The sequence below is a fragment of the Ursus arctos genome, unplaced genomic scaffold, assembly GCF_023065955.2.
Source record: "Ursus arctos isolate Adak ecotype North America unplaced genomic scaffold, UrsArc2.0 scaffold_24, whole genome shotgun sequence".
Lineage (NCBI taxonomy): Eukaryota > Metazoa > Chordata > Mammalia > Carnivora > Ursidae > Ursus > Ursus arctos.
The window spans coordinates 3,287,831-3,309,772 of NW_026622919.1; the positions used below are offsets into that span (position 1 = coordinate 3,287,831).

The 21,942-nt window shown below is 54.6% G+C and overlaps 1 protein-coding gene and 1 long non-coding RNA gene across 8 annotated transcripts in view; one reads left to right on the forward strand and one right to left on the reverse strand.

The window, feature by feature from the left end:
• ENGASE (endo-beta-N-acetylglucosaminidase) lies at positions 1 to 10,718 on the reverse strand. Of its 5 annotated transcripts, none has more exons than XM_026483986.4 (14): positions 10,608 to 10,718; positions 7,749 to 7,816; positions 7,383 to 7,580; positions 6,287 to 6,435; positions 5,617 to 5,774; positions 4,783 to 4,931; positions 4,267 to 4,432; positions 3,300 to 3,403; positions 2,833 to 2,941; positions 2,447 to 2,637; positions 1,806 to 1,954; positions 1,198 to 1,306; positions 807 to 921; positions 1 to 629 (listed from the first exon to the last, which is right to left on the reverse strand). In XM_026483986.4, exons 3-14 carry the CDS (start codon positions 7,406 to 7,408, stop codon positions 210 to 212), a joined length of 1,845 nt encoding a protein of 614 aa, XP_026339771.1. In that variant the 5' UTR covers positions 7,409 to 7,580; positions 7,749 to 7,816; positions 10,608 to 10,718; the 3' UTR covers positions 1 to 209. The 5 variants fall into 5 exon arrangements, with proteins under 5 accessions (XP_026339771.1, XP_048082681.1, XP_026339770.1 ...); XM_048226724.2 differs by having other exon boundaries at positions 7,383 to 7,584; XM_026483985.4 differs by lacking the exon at positions 10,608 to 10,718 and adding an exon at positions 9,194 to 9,335 and having other exon boundaries at positions 1,198 to 1,303; positions 7,383 to 7,584.
• Positions 9,539 to 21,942, forward strand: part of LOC113244554 (uncharacterized) — a 24,125-nt gene continuing 11,721 nt past the window's right edge. For 2 of the 3 annotated variants that reach the window (XR_008961198.1, XR_006408189.3), the window contains exons 1-3: positions 9,552 to 9,694; positions 10,749 to 11,036; positions 12,096 to 12,189. This is a non-coding gene — a long non-coding RNA (uncharacterized LOC113244554). Of the gene's footprint in view, positions 9,695 to 10,748; positions 11,037 to 12,095; positions 12,190 to 21,942 lie in introns of all 3 variants that reach the window. The other variant, XR_007191740.2, reaches the window with a different exon arrangement.

Here is a 21,942-nt window from a genome sequence, read left to right on the forward strand (position 1 = left end):
TAAAACAGAACAGAGTTCATTATTCGTTAATCTCGGGAAATTATCAACCCAGCAGAGGGACTTCTTGGTTTTCCTGTTACCAGCACCCAGCACAGACAGCGCCAGCCCGCGGCCCCCTGGCACCCGTGGGCTTCCACACACGGCGTGGGGCCCCAGCGCAGAAGCAGCCTGAGCCTCGAGGTGGGGGGATTCCGTGCTTTAATGCTTGCTCACGTGTGGGGCATGGAGTAGAGGAGGGCCGCCCTGCCCCACTCGGCCTGCGGCACCAGAAACCCCTCCTTGGGGACGGGCTCCACCAGGAACTCCACACGGCCGTCCCCACTGGGCCCTGCGGCTGCCACCGGCAGCTCCGCTATCCGATACTGGTTGACGAAGGCCAGGCCCAGGAGTGCAGGCTTCTCCGGCCCCGGCGGCCCCCCACCAGGAGAGCCACCGCCGGTCCCCGTGCGGCAGTGGACTCGGAAGCATCGGACGGGAGAGAGGAGGTAGGACCAGTGCAGAGTGCAGCCGAGCAACAGCCGGGCAGGGGGGCCCTCCTCCTCAGGCACGGCCCGCTGCCAGCGCACGCGGGACACAGTGACGGCCTGCACCCGGGGCAGAGGGGCAAGCAGGCTCTTGGCATCCACCACCTGGCAGAAGAGAGAAGGCTCGCCCCAGTCCCGGAGCCCACCAGAGGTCCGGGGTGCCCGCCCCTGCACGGTCCCGCTCCCCGGCACCTCCACCCCACTGGCCCTCTGAGCAGAGCGAGTGTCCAGCTCCTGCGTGATGGGAGCCCTCGGCCAGCGCACTGTGCCCAGACGCCTCACCTGGATCTCCCCGAGGCGGCAGACAAAGCTCGCCTCCTCCCGGCCGCCAGGAGGCCGTGCGAAGCTAACGAGGAGGTCTCGCAGGACGCAGCCCCGCAGGCTGACCTCATAGCAGCTGGGGAGGCAACAGGGGCCGGTCACGAGGAGCCCGCCTCCACTCAGAGGCCCCGAACCATGGCGGCAAAGGCGGTCCATCCCAAAGTGGACCCTGTGGCCATGGGAAACCCCAGGCCCAAGGCATGACGATGACCGCTCCCAGCAGCGTCCTGCGCTTGTGCCCCGAGGCTGCCTGCATCCTGGGCGGGAGGGGGGTTGGCCAGGGCCCCTCCATCCCTCCAGTTCTGGGGCTTCTGAACCAAGAGCCCCTCACTCAGGAAGGAAAGGTACTCACCGCTGGACCCAGCCCCCACGGAGCTGTTGGCCGCAGTGGCCCACCCATCTGGCCAGCTTGGTGGGGGGCACCCGGAGGGGTCGGGGACTGTGCCTTGAGCTTGTTTCTGCTGGGGGAGGAGACCCGGGACTTGAGAATGCAGAGTCCGAAGGGAAGAAACCGTGCAGGGAGGTGTCCACTAAACGGGGGAGCCCCAGAGGCCATCAGACCCCCTGCTGGCGCTAGGCGCCCATGGCCTGCCCGACAGGCTGAGGACTTGGGGGGGAAGGAGAACAGGGCAGAGAGCACCCCCTGGCCCCCCATAGATGCCCTCCCTCTCAATGCCGCGGCTGGCAGAAGACCCGTTCCCCAAGTCTCTGTGGAACCAGGACCCAGTCCCACACAGCACACCGGGCTGCCCAGTGGGGGCCGCGGGCCAGAGGCTTCAGCTGACGGGTGAGTCCCCCTGTCCGGGCCGGGACCACAGCAGCACAGAGGATAGCCCCTGCACCTGTCCTCTGCCCCCCACCCAGCTCCCCCACACCCCGGTGCACTTTCTAGACTCCTCTTGCCTGAGGTGTCCCTGAAACAGAGGGGCCTACAGGAGGCCGGGGCCCTACCCCCCTCACCATTCAACGTCCAGATGCCACCAACATGGCAGCTGCCCACGTCCCCTGTGGTGAGCTCCAACGCCACCTCGACATCCGAAGGCCCTTCTAGCTTATATACCAAGGACAGGAAAACTTTGGGAGGCACGGGGACCTGCAGAGAGAATAACCTGCCGGAGGAGGGCCTGGGATGAGCGGCCAACCGGAGCTGCTGAGAAGCCCCCCGCTGGCTCCGGGCCATACCCGCCAAGCTCTCCCGCCGGAACACAACAGCCTGCCTGCAACCCTCCCGTGACTGACAAATCTCGGTCCTGGGATTCTACAGGACTCCACTTATAAGAGGCATCAGAGGTCGTCAGATCCACAGAAACAGCAGAGTGTGGTGGCTGGGGGGATGGGAGCTGTTCTGTGGGGACAGGTGAGAACGTTCTGGAGACCGGCGGCCCAGTGACGGGCAGAGAGTTAAAGCTACTGTACCACACGCTCAAAAACGCTTGACGGTAAATTGTACGTTATGTGCTTTTTACCACAATGAGAATTGCCTCGGTTCCGTCCTCGGTCCTCCTCCTGGCCACTGCTGCCCATCGGCCCAGGTGAGTGATCGACAGGGGCGAGGGGGAAGCGGACGGTCCCACAGGTGTCGCCCCCACGCACTCACCTACCTCACAGCCACGTGTCCGACCTCGGGCGGAATCTCCCCGCGGATGAGCAGGGAGCTGCCCCCGTTCCAGGCGTCCGCCAGGCAACAGTGCGTCTTCACCCAGCCCCGCCCGTCCCCTTCCCGCCTGTGCTCTGCAAACAGGGGCTGGATTTCCTGGGCGCTTGGGTGGTACCAGGGCCCCACCGCCTCCTCCTGGAGGAGAAGGCCACGTGAGGGAGGGCTGGGGGCCAACGGGGCACGGCGTACCCGGAGCGCCGGGGGGGGGGGGAGCAGCATGGCCGCCATCCCTCCCACGCCCCGAGCCCCCCACCTCTCCCAGGTGAGACCAAAGACAGAGGGAGGGCAGCCCGTGTGCTGTGATGCAGCCCCACCAGGAAGCCCACGCACCTGGCCATAGCACACTCTCCGCGTCCCCATGCCCAGGCAGAAAGAAGTGACAAAGGGCAAGGAGCAGATGCTGTGTGTGGGCAGGTAGCGTTCCAACAAAGCCCAGAACCTGCAGGGAAACGGGCAGGGGGACCCCAAAGTCACTCTCTGCAACTCGAGGCCCCTGCATCCCTCCCAGAGTGAGTGCGGCTCCCCCGCTGAATGTGTGGGAGATGCAGGTCTGCAGGGGTGGCCCTCCCCCCAGGGTCCCCAACCTCCGGCCTTCCTGCTTAACGGGTCTCCAGGACCCTCCCTCCTGGAAGCAGCCAAGATGACTGGCTTCTCTCCAGCTGAGCCCCTCATCCCACCCCATGTGCCCTGGAAAGGTCCGTGGAGAGCAAGGCCTGAGCTCCTTGGGAAACCAGAGAAACCGACGGAGCCCCCACCCGGCCAACACCAAGCCCCTGCCTGGGACGGGCAAGGCTCACTTGTCCTGGTTCTGGAAGAAATCCTTCTTCTCCAAACACTCGTACACCCAGCCTGGGGCGAAGAGAGCCGCCGAGAATCCATGCTTCCGGATCAGCTCCAGCGACTGGGGAGACAGCAGTCGGGGGGGGGGGGGGGGAAGGTGGAGCCTGGCTAGCTCCCTCCCAGCTCTGAGGGGGCTCCAACCCCAGTAACTCCTCAGCCCGCAGCGGTGGGAAGAAAGGCTGTGAGCGGCCGGGCCGGGGTCCGCGGTGGGAGCGCACAGCCTGCACGTGTCTCCCCCTCGCTGCACCTCTCATCACGTTATCAGACTCACAGCGGGCGGAGAGAATCTTCAGTTATTGGGTTAATTTATTCACTTAGAGCTTAATTAATGAGCAAGAGCATCCCCTGGCACCAGGGAAGGGGCAAGGCTGACGGCCCGGGAGACAAGCGGACTCCCTATTTATCCCGTACCAGGTGCACCGGCCCTGGCAACCCCCTCGTCTCCCCTCACTGCCGATATGACTTGCCTTGCCAGAAAAAATCTCACCACTTATTAAACCAGCAATTCCCCAAACTGGCTGTTTTACCAGGTCCTTAGCCCTGAGCTGCCCGTGAACAGACGCACCGCCAGAGCTCCCCAAGCCCACCCGATGCTTGAAACCGCCAGCTCGGGGCCCTTCAGCGCATTGCGGTCCAGAAAGACATCACAGCCAGCTAGCTCGGAGGGGGAGGGCAGGCCATCAACACCCATACGAAAAGTACCGCCTGACTGCAGGATTGGGCTGGAAGTTAGGGTTTCAGGGCACAGCCCGGCCTTGAGGCATCACCCATGTGTCTTGGGCCTCAGCTTCCCTGCTCTGGGAAGAATGCTGCCTCTCTTTGCCTTGAGTGCAGATGGCAATGGAAGGTCCACGAGAAAACCCAGCCACGGAAGGCACGCAGGCCACCACCCCCAGCTCCCCGGCCTGCAGGGCCGCCACCCACCTTGTGTGTGTGGAACTGGCCTCCGACGACATTGCCCCGGGCGAACACGTCCACCCCCACGTACACGTCGGCGCGGCGCTCCCCGGCCTGCCCCAGCATCCGCTGCAGGTGCTCCTCCCGCCAGTTATAGTTGGTGAAAAAGCCGTCACAGGAGTCGAAGAAGACCCTGCAAGGCGGCAAGGACGCGCTGTGAGGCCCAGACACGGAGGCCCGGGGGCTGCCCACCCTGGATGTCCTCCTCCTTCCCCTTCCGACACTCGCCTCCGTCCTAACCCCCAGACCAGGCCACCTCCAGGACCAGAACACAGCCGCCTCTGAAGAGCAGGGGACCAGCCGGAGCGCAAGACCTGTGGCCCTTGGCACAGCGCCCGCCGACAGCGCGCCGGTCCTCCCCGCTGGTGGCTGGCGGCTCCGACTCTGCCCTCGCCCTCTCCTACCCGGGGCGGCCGAGCACGCCAGGCCCCAGCAGACAGACCACACTGCCCCCACCCGCTCCGCCCACAAGGCTGCCCTCACCAGTTGTGCTGGTTGAGTTCGTCCTGCCACTTGAGCTGCCCGCTGCTCACCACACTGTCGTACCACAGCACCAAGCCCCCCGGCACCCGCTGATGGAGCTGAGTGGTCAGGTACCGGAGGAAATGGGGCATGTTCCCCACCGCGGCCAGCTGGAGAGGGAGGCAGAGCAGACCCTCGGTGAGGCCCAGCCGTGTCTGTCGTGAGAAGTGCCCCGCGTGGGACAGACAGGAGGGTGCTTAACCTCAGAAGCAAACACAGACTCCAAAAAGGCGCGGTCCCTGGAGCCCCCCAACCGTGCAACCACGGAGGGGAGTGTCCAGCCAGTGTCTCCCACTGTCCTTCCTTTATTTTTCTTTAAAGACTGTATTTATTTTAGAGAGAGAATCCCAAGCCGTCTCCCTGCTGAGCGCAGAGCCTGACACGGGGCTCGATCCCACGACCCTGAGCATGACCTGAACCAGAATCAAGAGTCAGACGCTCAACCCACTGAGCCCCCCAGGGGCCCCAACTGTCCTTCCTTTCCGAAGCAGGAAGGACACGGGCGCAGCAGTGAAGAAAAGATAAAACCCCATGAAAGGGGAGAGTGGCGCTGAGGGAAGCCGCACGCGCAGCCCAAGCAAAACGGACACGGGAGGAGGGAAGGGGCGCCCCGAAGGAGCAGTAAGGCGAAGCGCAGCCAACCGAGGTTTCCGGACACGTGCCGGAGAAGGTTCTGTCACGCAGGTGTCTAGGCTGGCTCTAACCAGCCCCAGCAAGGCCGCAGAGAGCAGCAGCGGAGGGACAGGGAGGCAGCAGGGCCGGGCCGGGCAAGCACCAGGAGAAGGCTATGCTCACGCTCAGAGAGTTCTCGATGTTGATCAGCCAGCCATCGAAACGGAAAAACTGGGCGATGAGGACCAGCTGATCAGCCACGGCTCGGTACGAGCTCTCGTCCCCGGCCAGAAAGGCTTCACAGAGCCGCCCACCTTCTTTCCACTCGGTGATGAAAGTCCCTGCCAGGACGGAGAGAAATGAGGTCAGGCGAACCCAGCCATGAGCAAAGGGTGGTTCCTGCAACAGCACAGCAGCCTGGCCTGCAAGCTTGTTACACGTTCGCATGCTCGGCCGTCCCGGATCTCTGGGGAGTCCAAGCCCCACAGGCCGAGCCCAGCCATCAGTGCTACACAGGCCAATAAATGATTCAGGTGCGGGCGAAGAAGGCTCGAGAAGCAACCACCGCACCCACGGACTGGCCACCTGTGGCCTGTGGGCCACATCCACCCACCTCCTATTTCATAAACATAGCCCATCTGTCCGCCTGTCATCTATGGCTGCACTGTCTTGGTTATGACAGTGACCCAGTGGCCTGGGCCCTTCCAGAAGTTTGCCCTCGCCTGTGCTAACCTATCAAGGCAGCCCCAGGTGAGCTCTTCTCCCTCTGTAGCAGACAAAGGCCTTCTCGTCACTGGGTCACCTGGCAGGTGTGCTAACGAGGGTGCGTGGGAGGCGAGCCCCGGGGTCTTACCCAGCACACAGACCCCATGCCGATGGGCAGCGTTGGTCCAGCCCACGGGGGGGATGGTCACGGTGTGGTGGCTGAAGTACACGAAGACGTCGATGGACTGCCAGTGGTAGAAGCAGTAGGGGCTGCGCGCTGTCGAGCCCTGAATAAACCTGTGTGGGACACGGCGCGGTTGGGACCCCGCACACGGGGACCCGGGCGAAGCTTCTCCAGTCCCAGCCAGCGATGCTAACGGAAGCTCGCCACGCAGCAGGCGCGGCGCAGGCACTGGGTGGAGCGAGAAGTAGGACTACACCTTGGCCCTGCGGTCCAGAGGTCTTAAGGGAAACATGTGCACCAGGCCGGGCGGGCAGTCACCACTGGACCAGACGTTGTCAGCCTCAACAGACAAAGACAAGACAGGAGAGAAGAGAAGTGGCAGGCTCATGCAAAAGCTCCAGGCGCCTGGTGTCCCCGCGCTGTCCCCTGAGCAGTGGCTCCAGGACCATCTCCGTACATGTAAGGCTGGGCTGATAACCACGAGCTGCGCCTAAGATGCCACCACCTGCCTCTGCCTGTCCCTTGGTGGCCGGCTCGGACTAAGCCTTCCCATCTATCGTCCCATCCAAGACTGTTTTACAGACGTTTAAGACCTCTGAGAGACCGCGCAACTCTGGAGGAAGTGTCCCCTGGCTGGGAGGGACGCAGGAGTGTCAAGCCGGGTACCCGGAGCCAATGGGCCAAGGACGGAGTCAGAGCTCGAGGGGTTAGGTGAGGACCACGGATCCGGGCCCAGGAGTGTGAAGACGGTGCCTGCTTCTGTACCCGCCCCGCCTCCCACATGTCAAGGGCACGCAGTCCCCGGAAGCAAATGGTGTCAGGGCTGCCAGAGGCACCAGCTTTCACCCAACCCACGTCCTCTTACAGATGAAACAGGAGGCCTGGGCGCCTCACCCAGTCAGGTCAGTCTGGTCCAGAGGCCCGTCTCCTGACTGCCTCCCACCCAGTGCTCTCTGCCACATGGCTCTCACTCTCCCTGCCTCCTTCTCCTCCATCCCCGTCCCAGGCAAGGGAAACAGGCAACAGAATTAACATCGGCAATGTTCTCGCGATGCCTCACTTGTCATCCAGATACCCGCCCATCATGTCATGGCACAGCAAGGTCCGGGGCCTCTGACTGCTCAGGGGGGGCTGCCGACACTCGGAGGGCTCCAAGGCCACGTTGAAGCTGTCCTCCACGTCGGGCGTCCATGCCAGGAGTTCCTCCAGCGAAGAGAAGTAAAAACTGATGGGTTTGGTGGTGTCCTTGTCATAATATCTAGCTGGTCAGAGGAGGGAACAATGAGGAACCGATGGAAAGTATGGGATCCCCAGAGATGCTCTGACAATAACCGAGGGAGAAAAACTAGACCAGGAAGGGGCGGGTCTGCCCCGAAGCCCCAAGAGTGAGCGCGGAGACAGCGTTCAGAGCCTCCGACCGTCTCACCTGGCAAAGGGTCCGCGGTAAAACTGACCACTTCACGGAAGACAGTTACTTCTTGCTCCTCCTCAATTCTAAGCAATGAGGAAGTTAAAAAAAAAATTTTTTTTAATAAAAGCATGAAGAAAAAGAACACTAACAACCAAATGGACTAGGCCCCCCCTAGACACACGAAGGGGAGGGAACGCTATTCTCGGACTTACATTTTGAATGCAAACTATGGAAAAATGCATCAAACCGAAGGGGCTGGGGGGCGCTGACCTTCCTAAAGCAGCCTGTGTTAGCACCACAGCCGGCCCTCCGCCTGGACACACAACAGCTCCTCCTCTCCTATGTATAAGCGCCTAACCCCTGTACCCACCCCCGGTCACCCTGCAGAGACCAGTTAGACTTCACAGGGTCCACAGGTTCTGCTTTGGACAAGGGGTCGGAAAACTCACAGAACTAGAGAGTTTCAGGGCCCAAGAGAGCAGGGCCATGCTTTCTCCCCAGTCCACATTTCCGTGGGTGTGTTCTGTGGAACCCACACTAACTCCCCAGCTGTCGTGGAGGAGTCTAACCTTTGGCACACAGAGCTGGAAAACCCTGGATAAATCCAGATTAGCTTTTAAAAAAAAACAATTGTCGTCATTAGAACGTGAGAAGACGCAGTGGCTGCCATTAGTGGCCACGGGCTTCAAAGTAGAAATTCTCTAAATCTCCCCACATCCACGGCCACTTCCTTATAACTTTCTTAGGGGACCCTGAAACCACCTGGGTGGGTGGAGGGAATGAGACATTCAAGTGTCACGAAAGCGCAAGTACTATGGAAAATCACGCCTTTAGAATTTCGTTCCACACCCCGCTCTTTCCCCTTCATGATTTCTCTATCCTTCAACTCCCCCAACCCCCGCACCTATCAGAACACCTGTCGGTCGGTACCAGATAACCTTTACCACCTGTTATTCCTCCATTAAGAGGGAGCGAGACGTCTCAACATTCTCCTCCAAAACATCTTCCCCACCAGCCGGCAGCCACTCCTTTGCCATCCCTGTCCAGTCTGAAACACCCCAGTCTCACTCTTTGGGGTTTAAAACAAAGCTAGGGATGCTGTTTCCAAGAAGGCCATATGGGTGCTGCTAACTTCCCCCAGGTGAGCAAATGCCCCGACAAGGAACCATGGGCTCAAAAGAACGCGTCCACCCCTTTCGTGCCTCTGAGCCTTTGCGCACTCCGTTCCTTCGACTGGAACACCCTCCCTCCCGTTCGCCACGCGCTCCCTAAAGACCCAGTTCAGATGGTCCCGCTCCAGGCACGACCCCCTTCCGGTCCAGCAAGGGCACCAATGCCACCAGCCGGCCCCCTCCGCGTGGACCCGCGGCGGGCGGCGGGGGTTTCACCACCCCGTCTCACGGGCGAGGACGCCGAGGCTCCCCGCCCACGACTGCGGTCCCCGCCGGTCCCCCACCCACCTCCTCCGCGGTCGCCGCCGCCCCGGCCGCCGCTCCCGCTGCTCCTCTGGGATCGTGGGCGCCCTCTTCCGCGCCGCCGCCCGGGTCACCGGCCCAGCAGCCTCCATCACGGTGCCGCTCCCTCCGCCCCCGCCTGCCGCCGGCCAATCGCAGGCCTGAGCCCGTCCCCGCCTCCGGCCGCCGGCCAATCACAGACTTGGGCCCGCCCCCACCCAATGGAGGGACTGCGCGGACCGGCTGTCCCGCCCCGCCCGGCCTGACGGACTCCTGCCCGCACTCTGGGCTTCGCCGGGGTGGCGGGGACTTTGTAGCTGGAGGAAAGCCTTGGGGGCGGGGCCGCGGCGGGGGCGGGGCCGCGGCTGCGCGGAGCCCTGGGGTCGGAAGCTCAGTGTACCTGTCCCCACGAATCCCCTTTTGCAGGAGAGCAATGCCCCGGAGGTCATAAAGTCGGTGAGCTGTAGCAGTTAGAGCTGAGCTCGGTTCGTCTAACCCTATTCAAAGGTAATTTTCAGGAAAAGATGAAATCCTAATTCTCATTCGGGTGTAAATATGGACGAGAGATAAAGGCTTTATTCTACTCCTTAATCAGGGAAGCTATCAGACAGATGTTAGAACCAGTTCAAAGAAAATGAAAAGCAGACCTGTTTATAGATGATGAGCATTGAAATGAGTATCTAAGTTGAGGCAGAACTAGCTTTTCTGCAGGGTGGGGGTGGGGAGATCACTGAACCCCTGGAGAGACCATCTGTACCCAGTAAAAGAGACAGAGGCTGGAGTCACGTAACAGCAACAAGGACCTTTGGTAGACAATGCATCGTGTTCCACTGAGGCACAGATTCTTTTTTCTACACCCCAAACCCGCGCTCCAGTGTCTGCAGTGTCCGCAGGCTCACAGGGCCTGAGGCATCTCACAGATGGCCCGTCCCCAGCATCCTGGGTACAGTTCACAGTAAATGTGAAGGAAGGAGGCAGGCAGGGAGGAGAAGTGTAGTGGGGCGCAATGGTGCACGAGCACCTGGCTCCTGAGGTCCCAAACAGACCAGGCTCGGCCTCACGCCGCTGACAAAATCCGAAGGCAGAGAGATGAGTGGTGGGGAAATGAGAAGGGAATTTATTTCAGTGAGGCCAGCACCGGGAAGACAGCGTCTCAAAGACCATCTCCAAAATGCTGGAAACACTTCCAGGTTTACATAAGGACAGTGTGGGACAAAGGTGAGTGGGTACGTGCAGGTGGGCAGCGAAGGTCAGGCTGATCATTGTCTTGGGGTTAATCACATGGGGTCTTGTGGGCTGGGGCAGTCCTTATAGCCTAAGGGGTAGTTTAGGTTCCCACCACGGGATGCTATGCCCGCAGGGTCTTTTGCGGGAGTTAAGAGATAAGCTGCAAGGAAGAATTTAATGAGAAAGTACTAACCGAGGTCAGAATGGAGGTGGTTGACATTCCTTTTCAGAAGCAGGGAGTCCAAGGAGGCCAGAGGCAGGGCTGGGGCCCCAGGGCCAGGCTTGGGCCAGCCTGAGGCTCTCCTCACCCTGCCACCGAAACCCCTTTATGCAGCTGGGAGCGTCCAGCGCTGGGCTGCGGCTGCTTCTCAAGCCGAGGTGAGTGGGCCTCTTTACTATGGTGGCAGACTTTGAACTTTATGAGGCCCCGAGCTTCCGTGAGCCCCAAGCGTGGGGTGATGACTAAGGCTGTGGAATATGAGCGTCAGCCACGCTGCAGGGGAGACAGGCCACTGTGGAGCAGGAGACAGCGGTCCACAGGGAGGACAGAGATCACCAAGCCCTGGGAAGTTGGCCAAGAGAAGGGGGGCAGGGCCACAAAGCTCACTCCAGCTATAATCAGGTGAGCACGGAAGATGTGAAGTACTGATCTGGTCTGTACTTAACCAGCTTTTTCCAAGCGCTTACCTGCAGCTTCCTGATTACTAAATAAACAAACTTTTCATCCTAACAATCAAAACATAGTTCTTAAAGATATACTAAACAGCCCTTAGGAAATGCTCAGTCTCTGGGGGCAAAAAATATGCCCAGGTCTCTCCTTTCTGTTCCTCTGCACAGCGATGCCTCCAGTCTAGGGGGACAGGTCTTGTGGCCCCCGTGTTGGCTCCCGCTTGCTGCCTTCCTGGCAGACCCTTGTGGCTCCTGGTCTCCCTGGGGATCAGGACTAGAGGTCCCCCTGTCTGCCTTGAGGTCACATTGGTCCCTGCTGGGCCTCCAGCCCCCTCTGAGATCTGGCTGGGCCCCCTAAAACCTTAACCTTGTAGGATTTCCAGATAAAATCTAGGACGTGCTCCCCTGCACACTGCCTGCTTGTGTGGCTCGGTCCGTGGACTTGCGCTCACTGCCTGATAGTAAAGTGGCAAACGTGGGATGCCTGCCCTTGCCCAGTCCCTGCACACACAGTACATGCATTTTCTCCTTCTGGAAACGTGGAGTGCTGCTGAGAAAGCTAATGTTCCTTTTAACCCACCACCCTGCTAGCTTCCCTGCCTCCTGTCCATCAGAGATGCCTCTGTGTTTCACCAATTTCATTAGTCGGGCCTGTATCCTTGCAGATGTTGTGAAGTCCTTTCACACACACGTATGCATCTGGAACCTGGGGTGTGGCTTATAAAAATAGTATCATGGTGTGCAGACTGCTCCGTCCGTATCTTGCCTTCCCCCCTCCCAGCCACATTCTTGAAATGGAGCCATGCTGATCTGTGTGGCTCCAATACGTTCATTTTTACTGTGGTTAAATACCTTGCCTCTTGAACGCATCGGCTTTGGCTACCCCTCTACCCGTCGGTGCCCATTTCCACGGCAAGCATGTGTTTGCTTGCATTTTTTAAATGTTAAAATGGATGTCTTCGTATAAACCTTCTTGGGCACCCACAGGGTTTTGTTTTTTTTTCTTTTTCAGATACAGACACAGGAGTTGCTAACAGTGATCCTGTGCGCATTTCCAGACCCCACAGTCCCGAGAGGCCCGCGCGTTGACGCTCTTCCCGGCACCGGTGAGTCTGTGCCCCCGCAAGGCGCTCCGCGCTGCTGCTGCTTACCTTCCAGGTTCGGGCTCCCCTGGTGGGTGCGCGTCGTTGGTTGGCTGTTTTAACGTGAGGCTGCACAGCTTTTCTAATGCTGGCTGGCCGTCTGGAAATGAATTCTTCCTCCTGAGACAATCCTGCTGGGGTCGTTGCCCGTTGCTGCTGGGGGAGTGTGTCCCATGTCCCGGATACTTTCATCTTGCTTCCTATACGTGTCAATGGAGCATATCTGTGCGCTGCGTGCCTTTTTTTTTTTTTAAGTTTTATTAATTGATTTGAGAGAGAGAGAGGGAGCGCACTCACAAGCAGGGGGAACGGCAGAGGCAGAGGGAGAAGCAGACTCACCCCTGAGCAGGGAGCCTGACATGGGGCTCGGTCCCAGGACCCTGGGATCACGACGCGAGCCGAAGGAAGACGCTTCCCTGCCTGAGCCCCCCAGGTGCCCTATGTGCTGTGTTTCTTTTGAACTCTTCCAAGGTGTCTCGTAGGATTGGCATTTCAGATCCAAGATGGTCAAATCACTAACATCATTTTACGTACGACCTGGCTGTTTCCTGCTACTGAGGAGGGCTGTCCCGGCTTTAAGGGCAGGAAGATGTTCTCCCCGCTTGTCAGCCGGTAACTGGCACATTTAGGGGCCGGTGCGTGTAGTTTGAACACAGAACTTCCAGATGCCTCTGGAGGTGGGTCTTAAACATGTCATCTCCCTTTTTTGGTTTTTGGCCTCTTCAGATTTCTCTTTCTTCCTGGGCCCATTTTGCTAATAAATGTTTTCCTAGAAAAGTGTCCATTTCATTGAGGTTTTCGAATGTGGGTATTAAGTCCTTCCTGATCATAGTTCTATCTCTTGGCGATGCCCCCTCTTCAATTCCAACGTGTTTGTGTCGTCGTCTTTTTCTTCCTTGCCGCGTTCTGCTGCCGATTGTCTCTGTGATTCGTCTTCTCAAAACAGCAGCCCTTGGGGTTGTTCTATTTTGGGGTTTGTTTTCTGTTTCCCTAACCTCCGCTTTTATTTTCTTTCCTCTTATTTTCTTTGGATTTATTCTCTTGTTCTTTTTCTGGTTTCAAAAGTGGACAGTTTGGTTCGCTCCTCTGTAAATCTTTCTTGTTTTTGTACACGTGCAGCAGGGGAACCCGTGTCTCCCCGAGAAGGACTCACACCGTGTCTCCCAGGTTTCCACAGGCAGCACTGACATTTCCACCAAGTCCTAAATACTTCACAAATTCTGTTAGCTCCTCTCTGCGCCATCCAGAACGGCCCTTGACTTCGCTGCAGGAGAATTCGTCAGTCTTGTCTGTTAGGATTGGTCCTTTCGTGTCTTTTTCAAAATGTATTTCCCTACCCCAAAGACATGAACATATGGAATGCTCCATCCGGTTTTCTAGAAGTGCTGCTGTCTTGCCTTTCCCCTTCAGATCCTCAGCTCAGCTGGAGTCATTTTTGTTTACGACGTGAGGGAGGACGGCCCATTTTATTTTTCATCATACGGATCCCCAGTCATTCTGTGGTTTTTGGAAAGTCTCCCCTTCATCCCGTGCTCCGCAGGGCTCCTTTCTGGAAAATCAGTGTCCATACGTGCTTGAGTCTGTTTGGGGCTCTCTGATGTTGTGATTTGATAATAAGAAATGTATACTTGGGGGGTGCCTGGGTGGTTCCATCGGTGAAGCGCAGTATGCCTTTGGCTCAGGTCATGATCGCAGGGTCCTGGGATCGAGCCCCGGGGTTGAGCTCCCTGCTTATGGGGAGTCTGCTTTTCCCTCTCTCTCTGCCCCTCCCCCTCTCCCTTCCCTCCCTCCTTCTCTCTCTCTCTCCCCCTCTTCTCTCAAATAAATAAATAAAATCTTGAAAGAAAGAAAGAGAGAGAGAGAAAGAAAGAAAGAAAGAAAGAAAAGAAAGAAAGAAAAAAAAGAAAAGAGAAAAGAAAAGAAAAGAAAAGAAAAGAAAGAAAAGAAAAAAGAAAAGAAAAGAAAAGAAATGTATATTCGGTCATTGTTTCTGTCACAGAGCTCCTAAACCCTTGGAATTTCCTAAGTGATAAAAGAGCCATAAAGGTGTCTCTTGTTAATTGTTAGCCCCTTTCTACCACACCAGAGTTTATGTCAGGGAATCTGACTTCCCAGACTTCTGGAAAGCCCCTAAACATGGGGGCTGGTTTGACCTGGAACCAACCTCGATGAGAGGGTTGGAACTTTTGGGACCACCCCCACCACCTCCTGGGAGGGGAAAGGGACTGACCCTGAGTTCACTGCCACCGGCCAATGATTCAGTCAACCGTGCCCGTGCAGTGAAGCCTCTGTGCAGATCCCTGAGCGGCAGGGTTGGGAGAGCTTCTGGGCTGGTGAGCCCATGGAGGTGCTGGGAGGGTGGTACACCCCCCCACCCCTGCCCAGAGGGCTCGTGGAACGTCCACACCCCTTCCCACATCTCTTCCATCCGGCTGTTCCTGGCTATAAACTCGTACAAGTCTCATGCACATCCAGTCCTGCCTTGATGTTTGCTTCTCGGAGGACAAGACCCGCACACCGTCCACAGGTTTGGATTTTATGCTGAATGATGTTCCGTAGTTCTCCGCACAGACATCCTACACACCTGCTGTTAGATTTACTCCAATAGGTAAAGACGTGCGTAAGTGGCATCTCTGATGGGTTAGATATGGCTGCAAATTCTCTTCCCCTCCTCCCAACAAAGGATGGAGTCTATTACCCACTTCTCTGGGCTGACTGGGGGAATATGGCCAAAGGCGCTGTGGTGGGACTTGTGAGTCTAGGTCTCAGAAAGCCGTGCAGCTTCTGCCCCTGTCCCCTTGGTCCCCTGTGCTGAGAGCGCCATGCTGTAAAGAAGGAGTGCAGGGGATGGGATGGAGGACACTTGGAGAGCGAGCCCCACAGGCCCCGGCCATGCTCGTGAGCCCGACGTCGGCCACCTGCCCCAGCCCCACTGCAGACCCAGCGAGGGAGCCCAGCGAGGCCAGCAGAAAGAAGCACCCAGCCACCCTCCAGACTCAGGAGAAACAATGAGGTGTGGGTCTGTTTGAGATACTGAGCATTTTAAGTGGTTTGTTACGTGACAAATGATAACGAATTCAGGGTTTGTTTTCAGATCTCATTTTCTGTCTGTTGCTGGTGCGGCGGTTTTGTACGTTGACCGTACATCCGTCAATCACTATCAGATCTCATCTTCTGCCTGTTGCTGGTGCGGCGGTTTTGTACGTTGACTGTACATTGGTCATTCACCAATTATCCGCACGTTCTTTTGGGTGTTCTGTGTAACGCATCAGCTGCGGATAACGGCAGTTTTATTTCCTCCTTTTCTAAATCCTCACATCTTGCCTTAACTTTCCCTTCCCTACCGCACAGGCAGAGACCTGCGAAGCAACGCCGGAGGAGTGTCCTCGCAGCGTCCTTGCCTTGCCCCCAGTCCGCGAGAGACAGCTAGCCGCACTTCGCCTGTAGTTCTGGTGTTTGCTGGTGGTGTTTCCGCAGATGTGCTTTATTAGGCAAGGGACCCTCGCCCATAGCAGGTGTACCGAGACTCTTCCATCCTGAATGGTAACTGAGTCTCATCAAACATGTTCGCTGTGAGTCACTGTTAATGTGATAAAACCCATGGACTTTACGATATTATCCAAGCCTGTCTTCCCACAATAAACCCAGTCTGCTTGAGACGCGTCGTCTTCCCTCCTCCTGCTGGCTTCATGGCTGTTGAGCTTTCTCCCTCCTCTGTCTGAGCAAGAGAGGGACCGGCCGCACTCCCCTCTCCCCGCAGCGCTCTCCCTAACATTATGATCGTCTCCTAGAACAGGTGGGGAATAGGCCCTTTTCTCTTTTCGGGGAGAGTCTGGGCAAGATGAAGGTTGCTTGTCCACAAACATTTGGTAAGAGGTGACTCATAAAACAATCTGAGCCCACAAGTTGATTCTGTTAAAAGCTTTTTAATTACAGATTCTATCCGATTCCTTTACGACTCTTCAGATCTTCCCTTTCCTCCCGCATCACTGTCAGGAGTTGTGTTTTTTGGAAACAGGAAAGTGCTCGTTTCATCTCGTTTTCCAGATGTGTCGCCGTCACATTGTCCCCAATATTCAGGCACTGTTTTCCGTGTCTGTAGCATCTGGAGTGATGTTCCCTTTGTTTCTCTTCCTATTTCCTTGTTTTTTCCTTTCATCTTTGTTGTCTCCTTCCTCTTCCTTTCCTTGGGTTCATTTGATGCTCTTTCCCTAAGTTCTTGAAGGTTGAAGGCTCGTTTCATTGATTCTCAGCCGTTCTTCGTCTCCGATACTTGGGTGAAGGCAGCGTGTTGAGTGTGGCTTGAGTATAGCCCACAGGTTATGATACATCGTGGGGTATTTTTTTTTTCATTTTAATTAATTTCAAAATATTTTCTAATTTTCTTGTTTTTTTTTAAGATTTTATTTATTTATTTGACACAGAGAGAGACGGCGAGAGAGGGGACACAAGTAGGGGCAGAGGGAGAGGGAGAAGCAGGCTTCCCGATGCGGGGCTCGATCCCAGGCCCCTGGGATCATGACCTGAGCCGAAGGCAGACGCTTAATGACTGAGCCACCCAGGCGCCCCGTCGTGATTTGTTTTTTAATCCATGGGTTATTTCGAAGTATATTTCCTAACTCCCAAACATATGGGGATCACTGAATTGTATTTAGCATCCCTGAATTATATACTTGAGTGTACAACTGAATATACTCAGAGAAAATACCCCGTATGATTCAGTCCTTCAAAAGTAAAACTTGCCTTCTGGCTAACACCGGGTCAATTTTCTAAAAATTAGGCCACGCTTGCCTGAAAAGATAGTGTATTTTGCGGTCGATGTTCTGTAAATGACCATTAAGTTAGATCTTCTTACCATATTTCTCAAATCCTCTATTTATTGATTTTTTTAAGAATATGATTATTCGAAGGGGCACCTGGGTGGCTCAGTCATCTGAGCGTCCGACTCCTGGTTTGGGCTCAGGTCATGATCCCAGGGTTATGGAATCGAGCCCCAGTCTGGCTCTATGCTCAGCACAGAGTCTGCTTGAGACCCTCTCTTTTCTCCTTCTCCCTCTGCCCCTCCCTCTGCTTGCACAGGCACTCGCACTCTCTCTCTTTCTAAAATAAATAACTAAATCTTAAAAAAAAAAAAAGAATATGATTATTCTATCGGTTACTGAGAGGGGTGTGGTAAAATTTCCCACTAGGATTGTGCGTTTGTTTTTTCCCGTTCATTTGCCTCTATGTATTTTGAGTCTGTGTTATTAGGTGCATGTAGACTTTAAATTTACCTTCTCTTTTCCTGGTGAATTGACTGAGCAATCATCATGAAATGACCACCTTGGTTCCTAGTAACGCTTTATGCATTAATGTCTACTTTGTCTGATGTGATAGTTTTGTGGGTTTTTTTTTTTTTTAGAGAGCTAGAGAGAAGGCAGGCACACATGCATGAGTGAGGTAGGGAGGGGCAGAGGGAGAGAGAGAATCTTAAGCAGGCTTCACGCTCAGCGTGGAGCCAGACCAGGGCTCAATCTCAGACTCTGAGATCATGACTTGAGCCGAAATCAGGAGTCAAACGCTGAACGGACTGAGCCACCCAGGCTCCCATACCAGCTTGCTGCTAATTCACACTGGCAAGGTATCTCCTTCCACTGTTTTCCTCTCAGTCTTTCTAGAGTCCTATATTTTAGCTTTTCCCCTATAAATGTAGTTGGATTTTTTTAAATCCAGTATAATAATCTTTGCCTTTTAATTAGAGCAATTAGTCCATTGACATCTAATGTAATCACATATGTATTTGGTTTTATTTAATTTTTTTAAAGATTGTATTTATTTATTTGACAGAGAGACAGCCAGCGAGAGAGGGAACACAAGCAGGGGGAGTGGGAGAGGAAGACGCAGGCTCCCAGCGGAGGAGCCTGACATGGGGCTCGATCCCAGAACACCGGGATCACGCCCTGAGGCAAAGGCAGACTCTTAACAACTGAGCCACCCAGGTGCCCCTGTATTTGGTTTTAAACCTACCATTTTACTAAGTGTTTTATATTTTTCCTCCCTAGTCTACATTCTTGTTTTTCTCCTTTCTTGCCATTTTTAAATTGATGGAGTGCTTTTTAAAATTTCGTCCCCTCCCCCATCAGCTTGGATGTTATACCCCCTTTTACTATTATTTATTGGTTACTCCAGAAACTACTGCTTGCACCCTCCACTTATCAAAGTCAAATGTTATTTGTTACTTTTACTTATTGCCAAGACAGGGTATGCATGACGGGATGCCTGAACCCCGTGTACCCCTAGACCCATTATTTGTGCATGATAAAGCAAACTAAGCTAGTTCAACAATCATCTTCTTATCACACTCAGATTCTGTGGGTTTTCGGAACTTGGAAAGGGCACAGAGGGGCCCTCTTGCCTCTACGGTCATACAGGAAACTCTGTTTAACTTGCTGACTTCCAGACTGTTTCCCAAGATGTATTTTTTTTTTAAGATTTTGTTTATTTTATTTCAGAGAGAGAGAGACTGAGAGAACAAGTGGGAGGAGGGACAGAGGGAGAAGCAGACTCCCCGTGGAGCAGGGAGCCCGATGCGGGACTCGATCCCACGACCCTGGGATCATGACCTGAGCGGAAGGCAGACGCTGCACTGACTGAGCCACCCAGATGCCCCCAAGACGTATTTTTGACTATATCCCGGCGCTGTTTGTTTAGAATTACCACCCAGTGTACCATTTTGTCGTTCACGTCGGCGTTCCTGACCTTCCCTCTGGGGTCACGCTCACTTTGTGCAGGGCTGCCGTCGGCAATGGCTCCCAAGTTTTGTTTGCTTGAAACTGTCTTTATTTTTTTTTTTTAAGATTTTATTTATTTATTTGACAGAGAGAGAGAGAGCCAGCGAGAGAGGGAACACAGCAGGGGGAGTGGGAGAGGAAGAAGCAGGCTCATAGCAGAGGAGCCCGATGTGGGGCTCGATCCCAGTACGCCGGGATCACGCCCTGAGCCGAAGGCAGACGCTTTAACGACTGCGCCACCCAGGCGCCCCTGTCTTTATTTTTTATACTGTCGTTGGGAATGGGACTTTATTTAGGTCACAACTATGACTTTTCAGTCCTTCACACATGCCATCCCACTCTCACTCGGCTTCCACCCCTTCTGTCCGAGGTCAGCTGTCAGGCTCATTACTGCTCCTGGGGAAGAAAACATTTCCCCCTTCCTGTGGTCCAGCTTTCCTCCTTGTCTTGGTGTGTAACGGTTTCCCCACCGCGTCCCTGCGGGCTGCGCCCATGCTTTCATTCTGCGGCTGGTGATTCGCGGAGTTTCTTGAGCCTGTGCCTCCGTGACTTCCATCCGTCAGGTGAAATTCTCAGCCGCTTTCTTCTCAGATACCGTTTCTGTGGCATTCTTCTGTTTTCCCTTCCGGGACGCCGGCCACCCACACGTTGGGCTTTCTCCCTGTGTGGATATGGTCTCCGCTCTGTATTTCCCCTCCCTTCATCTCTCCATGCTCCTTTCTGAATATCTTCTGATTTATCTTCTAGGCCACTGATTTTTCCCTTCAGCTCTGTACAACGTGCTGGCACGCTCCTCCGTGTCTCTCGTTCCGTTTCTCACTCCTGGGCGTTCCCTTTGATTTATTATTATTCATGAGTGTAAGTTTCAAGTTCTCCGCCACAATCGTGTCTTACTTTTATCTCCTCAAATGTAGCAAGCATCGCGGTGCTAACGCTTGATTGTGATAATGCTGCTGTGGGTCCCCCCCCCCCCCACGGCAAGGATGCAATACACACTTGTTGGATATTTTTAGTGAGGAGGCTCTGGGACCGAATGGCTGGCTCACTTGGTGGCTATCTCAATTGAACGGTTGGAATGTTTTCTTATCTTTAAGCAGGGAGATTTCCGAGTTGTCTAGAGTATACAAACTTCTACCCTTATTTGTGAAAATCTCTAACGTGGAAATTTCTTGTCCTCGCCTGACCATCTGCATAAAGAGAAGTGGGCTCTGCTCCATTCTGCCCTGGGAGGAGCTGGTTACCAGGGCCGGCTGATGCAGGGCATCTGAGGTCACTTCGCCTTTCCAAGCCCTCCTGCAGCTGTGTGGGGACATCAGAGAGAAAGGCATGGTCCTCAATTAGCTGTTCCTTCTGGAATGCTTCCCTTGGCACCTGAGTCAGCCTCCTGCGTTTGTGTGATCTCATCCAACAGTTGGTTTCCAAAATGCTTGTTAAATAATGCTCTTGGAAGAACTGAGCCTGGCGATCCCACCCCACCTCACTGAACCCTGGACCCTGACCCCCCCCCCCCGAGCCACGCCCAGAATAATGAGACTGGCTCTGAAGATCTCCTGTCTGGAGCTCCGGGACTCCCCAGGCCTCAACAGAGAAGGGCAAGGCATTCTAGTATGTGTGTGAGCATGTGTGTTTGTAATACTGAGATACAATTTACACAACATACCATTTGCCCATTTCAAGTGTGCAGTCCATGGTTTTAGTATATTCTCACAGTCACGTGACCACCCCACCACCCATTTTAGAACATTTTCGTCACTCCAAAAAGAAAACCCTGTCCCTGTTAGCACTCACTCCCCTCCCCCAAACCTCACCCCTGGAAACCTCTAATCTACTTTCTGTCTTTATGGATTTTCCAGTTCAGGACATTTCACATAAATGGAATCATGCACTATGTGGTCTTTTGTGACTGGCTGCTTTCCCTTGGCTTCGTGGGTCTGAGGCCCATCGGTGCTGGAGCAGGCGTCCATACTTTCTTTACAGCTGAGTACCGTTCTCTCGTACGGACAGACCACGTTTTTTCATTTATTCATCACCCGATGGACATTTGGATTGTTTCCTCTTTTTTACTATGAATAATGCTGCCGAGGACATTTATCTACAATGGTTTCATTTCTTTTGGGGATACACCTAGCAGTGGAATCGCCGGGTCACCTGTAGCTCTGTTTAATATTCTGAGGAAGCATGAGACTGTTTTCCAAAGTGGCTGCACCATTTTAGATTCCTGCCAGCCAAGTCTGAGGGTGACAACCTCTCTCCATCCTTGCCAACATTTGTCGTTTTGAAAACAGCCATCCTGTTCGTTGTGAAGTTGTATCTCACTGTGGTTTTGACTTGCATTTCCCTGGTGGCTGATGAAACAGCCTCTTTGCATGTGCTTATCGGTCATTTGTCAATCTTCTTTGAGAAATGTTTATGGAGACCCTTTGCCTATTTGTAATTTGGGATTTTTAACTATTGAGTTGCAAGAGTTCTTAATATACTCTAGATATAAGTCCCTTGTCAGATCTATGATTTACAAATATTTTCTCCCATTCCATGCTGTCCCTTCACTTTCTCAGTCATGTCCTTTGAAGCCCAGAATTTTATATTTTGGCGGTGTCTGATTTATCTGTTTTCCCTTGCGTTACTTGGGGTTTGGTGTCGCATCTAGGAAACTACCGCCTGATACAGGACGTGAAGATTTATAGCCATACTTTATCTAGGAATTTTGTACTTTTAGCCCTTCTAATGGGAACTTTGATCCACTCTGAGATAATTTTTGTATACGGTGTAAGGTAGGGATCCAGCTCCACGCTTTTGCATCTGGAGGTATCTTGTTTTATTTATTGTTTTCTGTTACCTTTTTGTTGTTGTTGTTGTTTTTCATGATCTGGGAGAAGGTCTCATTTTATTCTCATTACTATGGCCCCAAAAACCCAGTTTGCCATCATACTGTTGTGTTCTCGCCCAT

What these genes read in the sequence shown, in the direction of transcription:
- ENGASE (XM_026483983.4), bottom strand. Translation starts at nt 9,300, where the DNA reads ATGGAGGCTGCTGGGCCGGTGACCCGGGCGGCGGCGCGGAAGAGGGCG. An exon ending in CGGCGGCGACCGCGGAGGAG is followed by an intron (nt 7,817 to 9,193) that starts GTGGGTGGGGGA and finishes CTCATTGCTTAG; the next exon opens with AATTGAGGAGGAGCAAGAAG. An exon ending in GCCAGTTCCACACACACAAG is followed by an intron (nt 3,404 to 4,266) that starts GTGGGTGGCGGC and finishes CTGTCTCCCCAG; the next exon opens with TCGCTGGAGCTGATCCGGAA.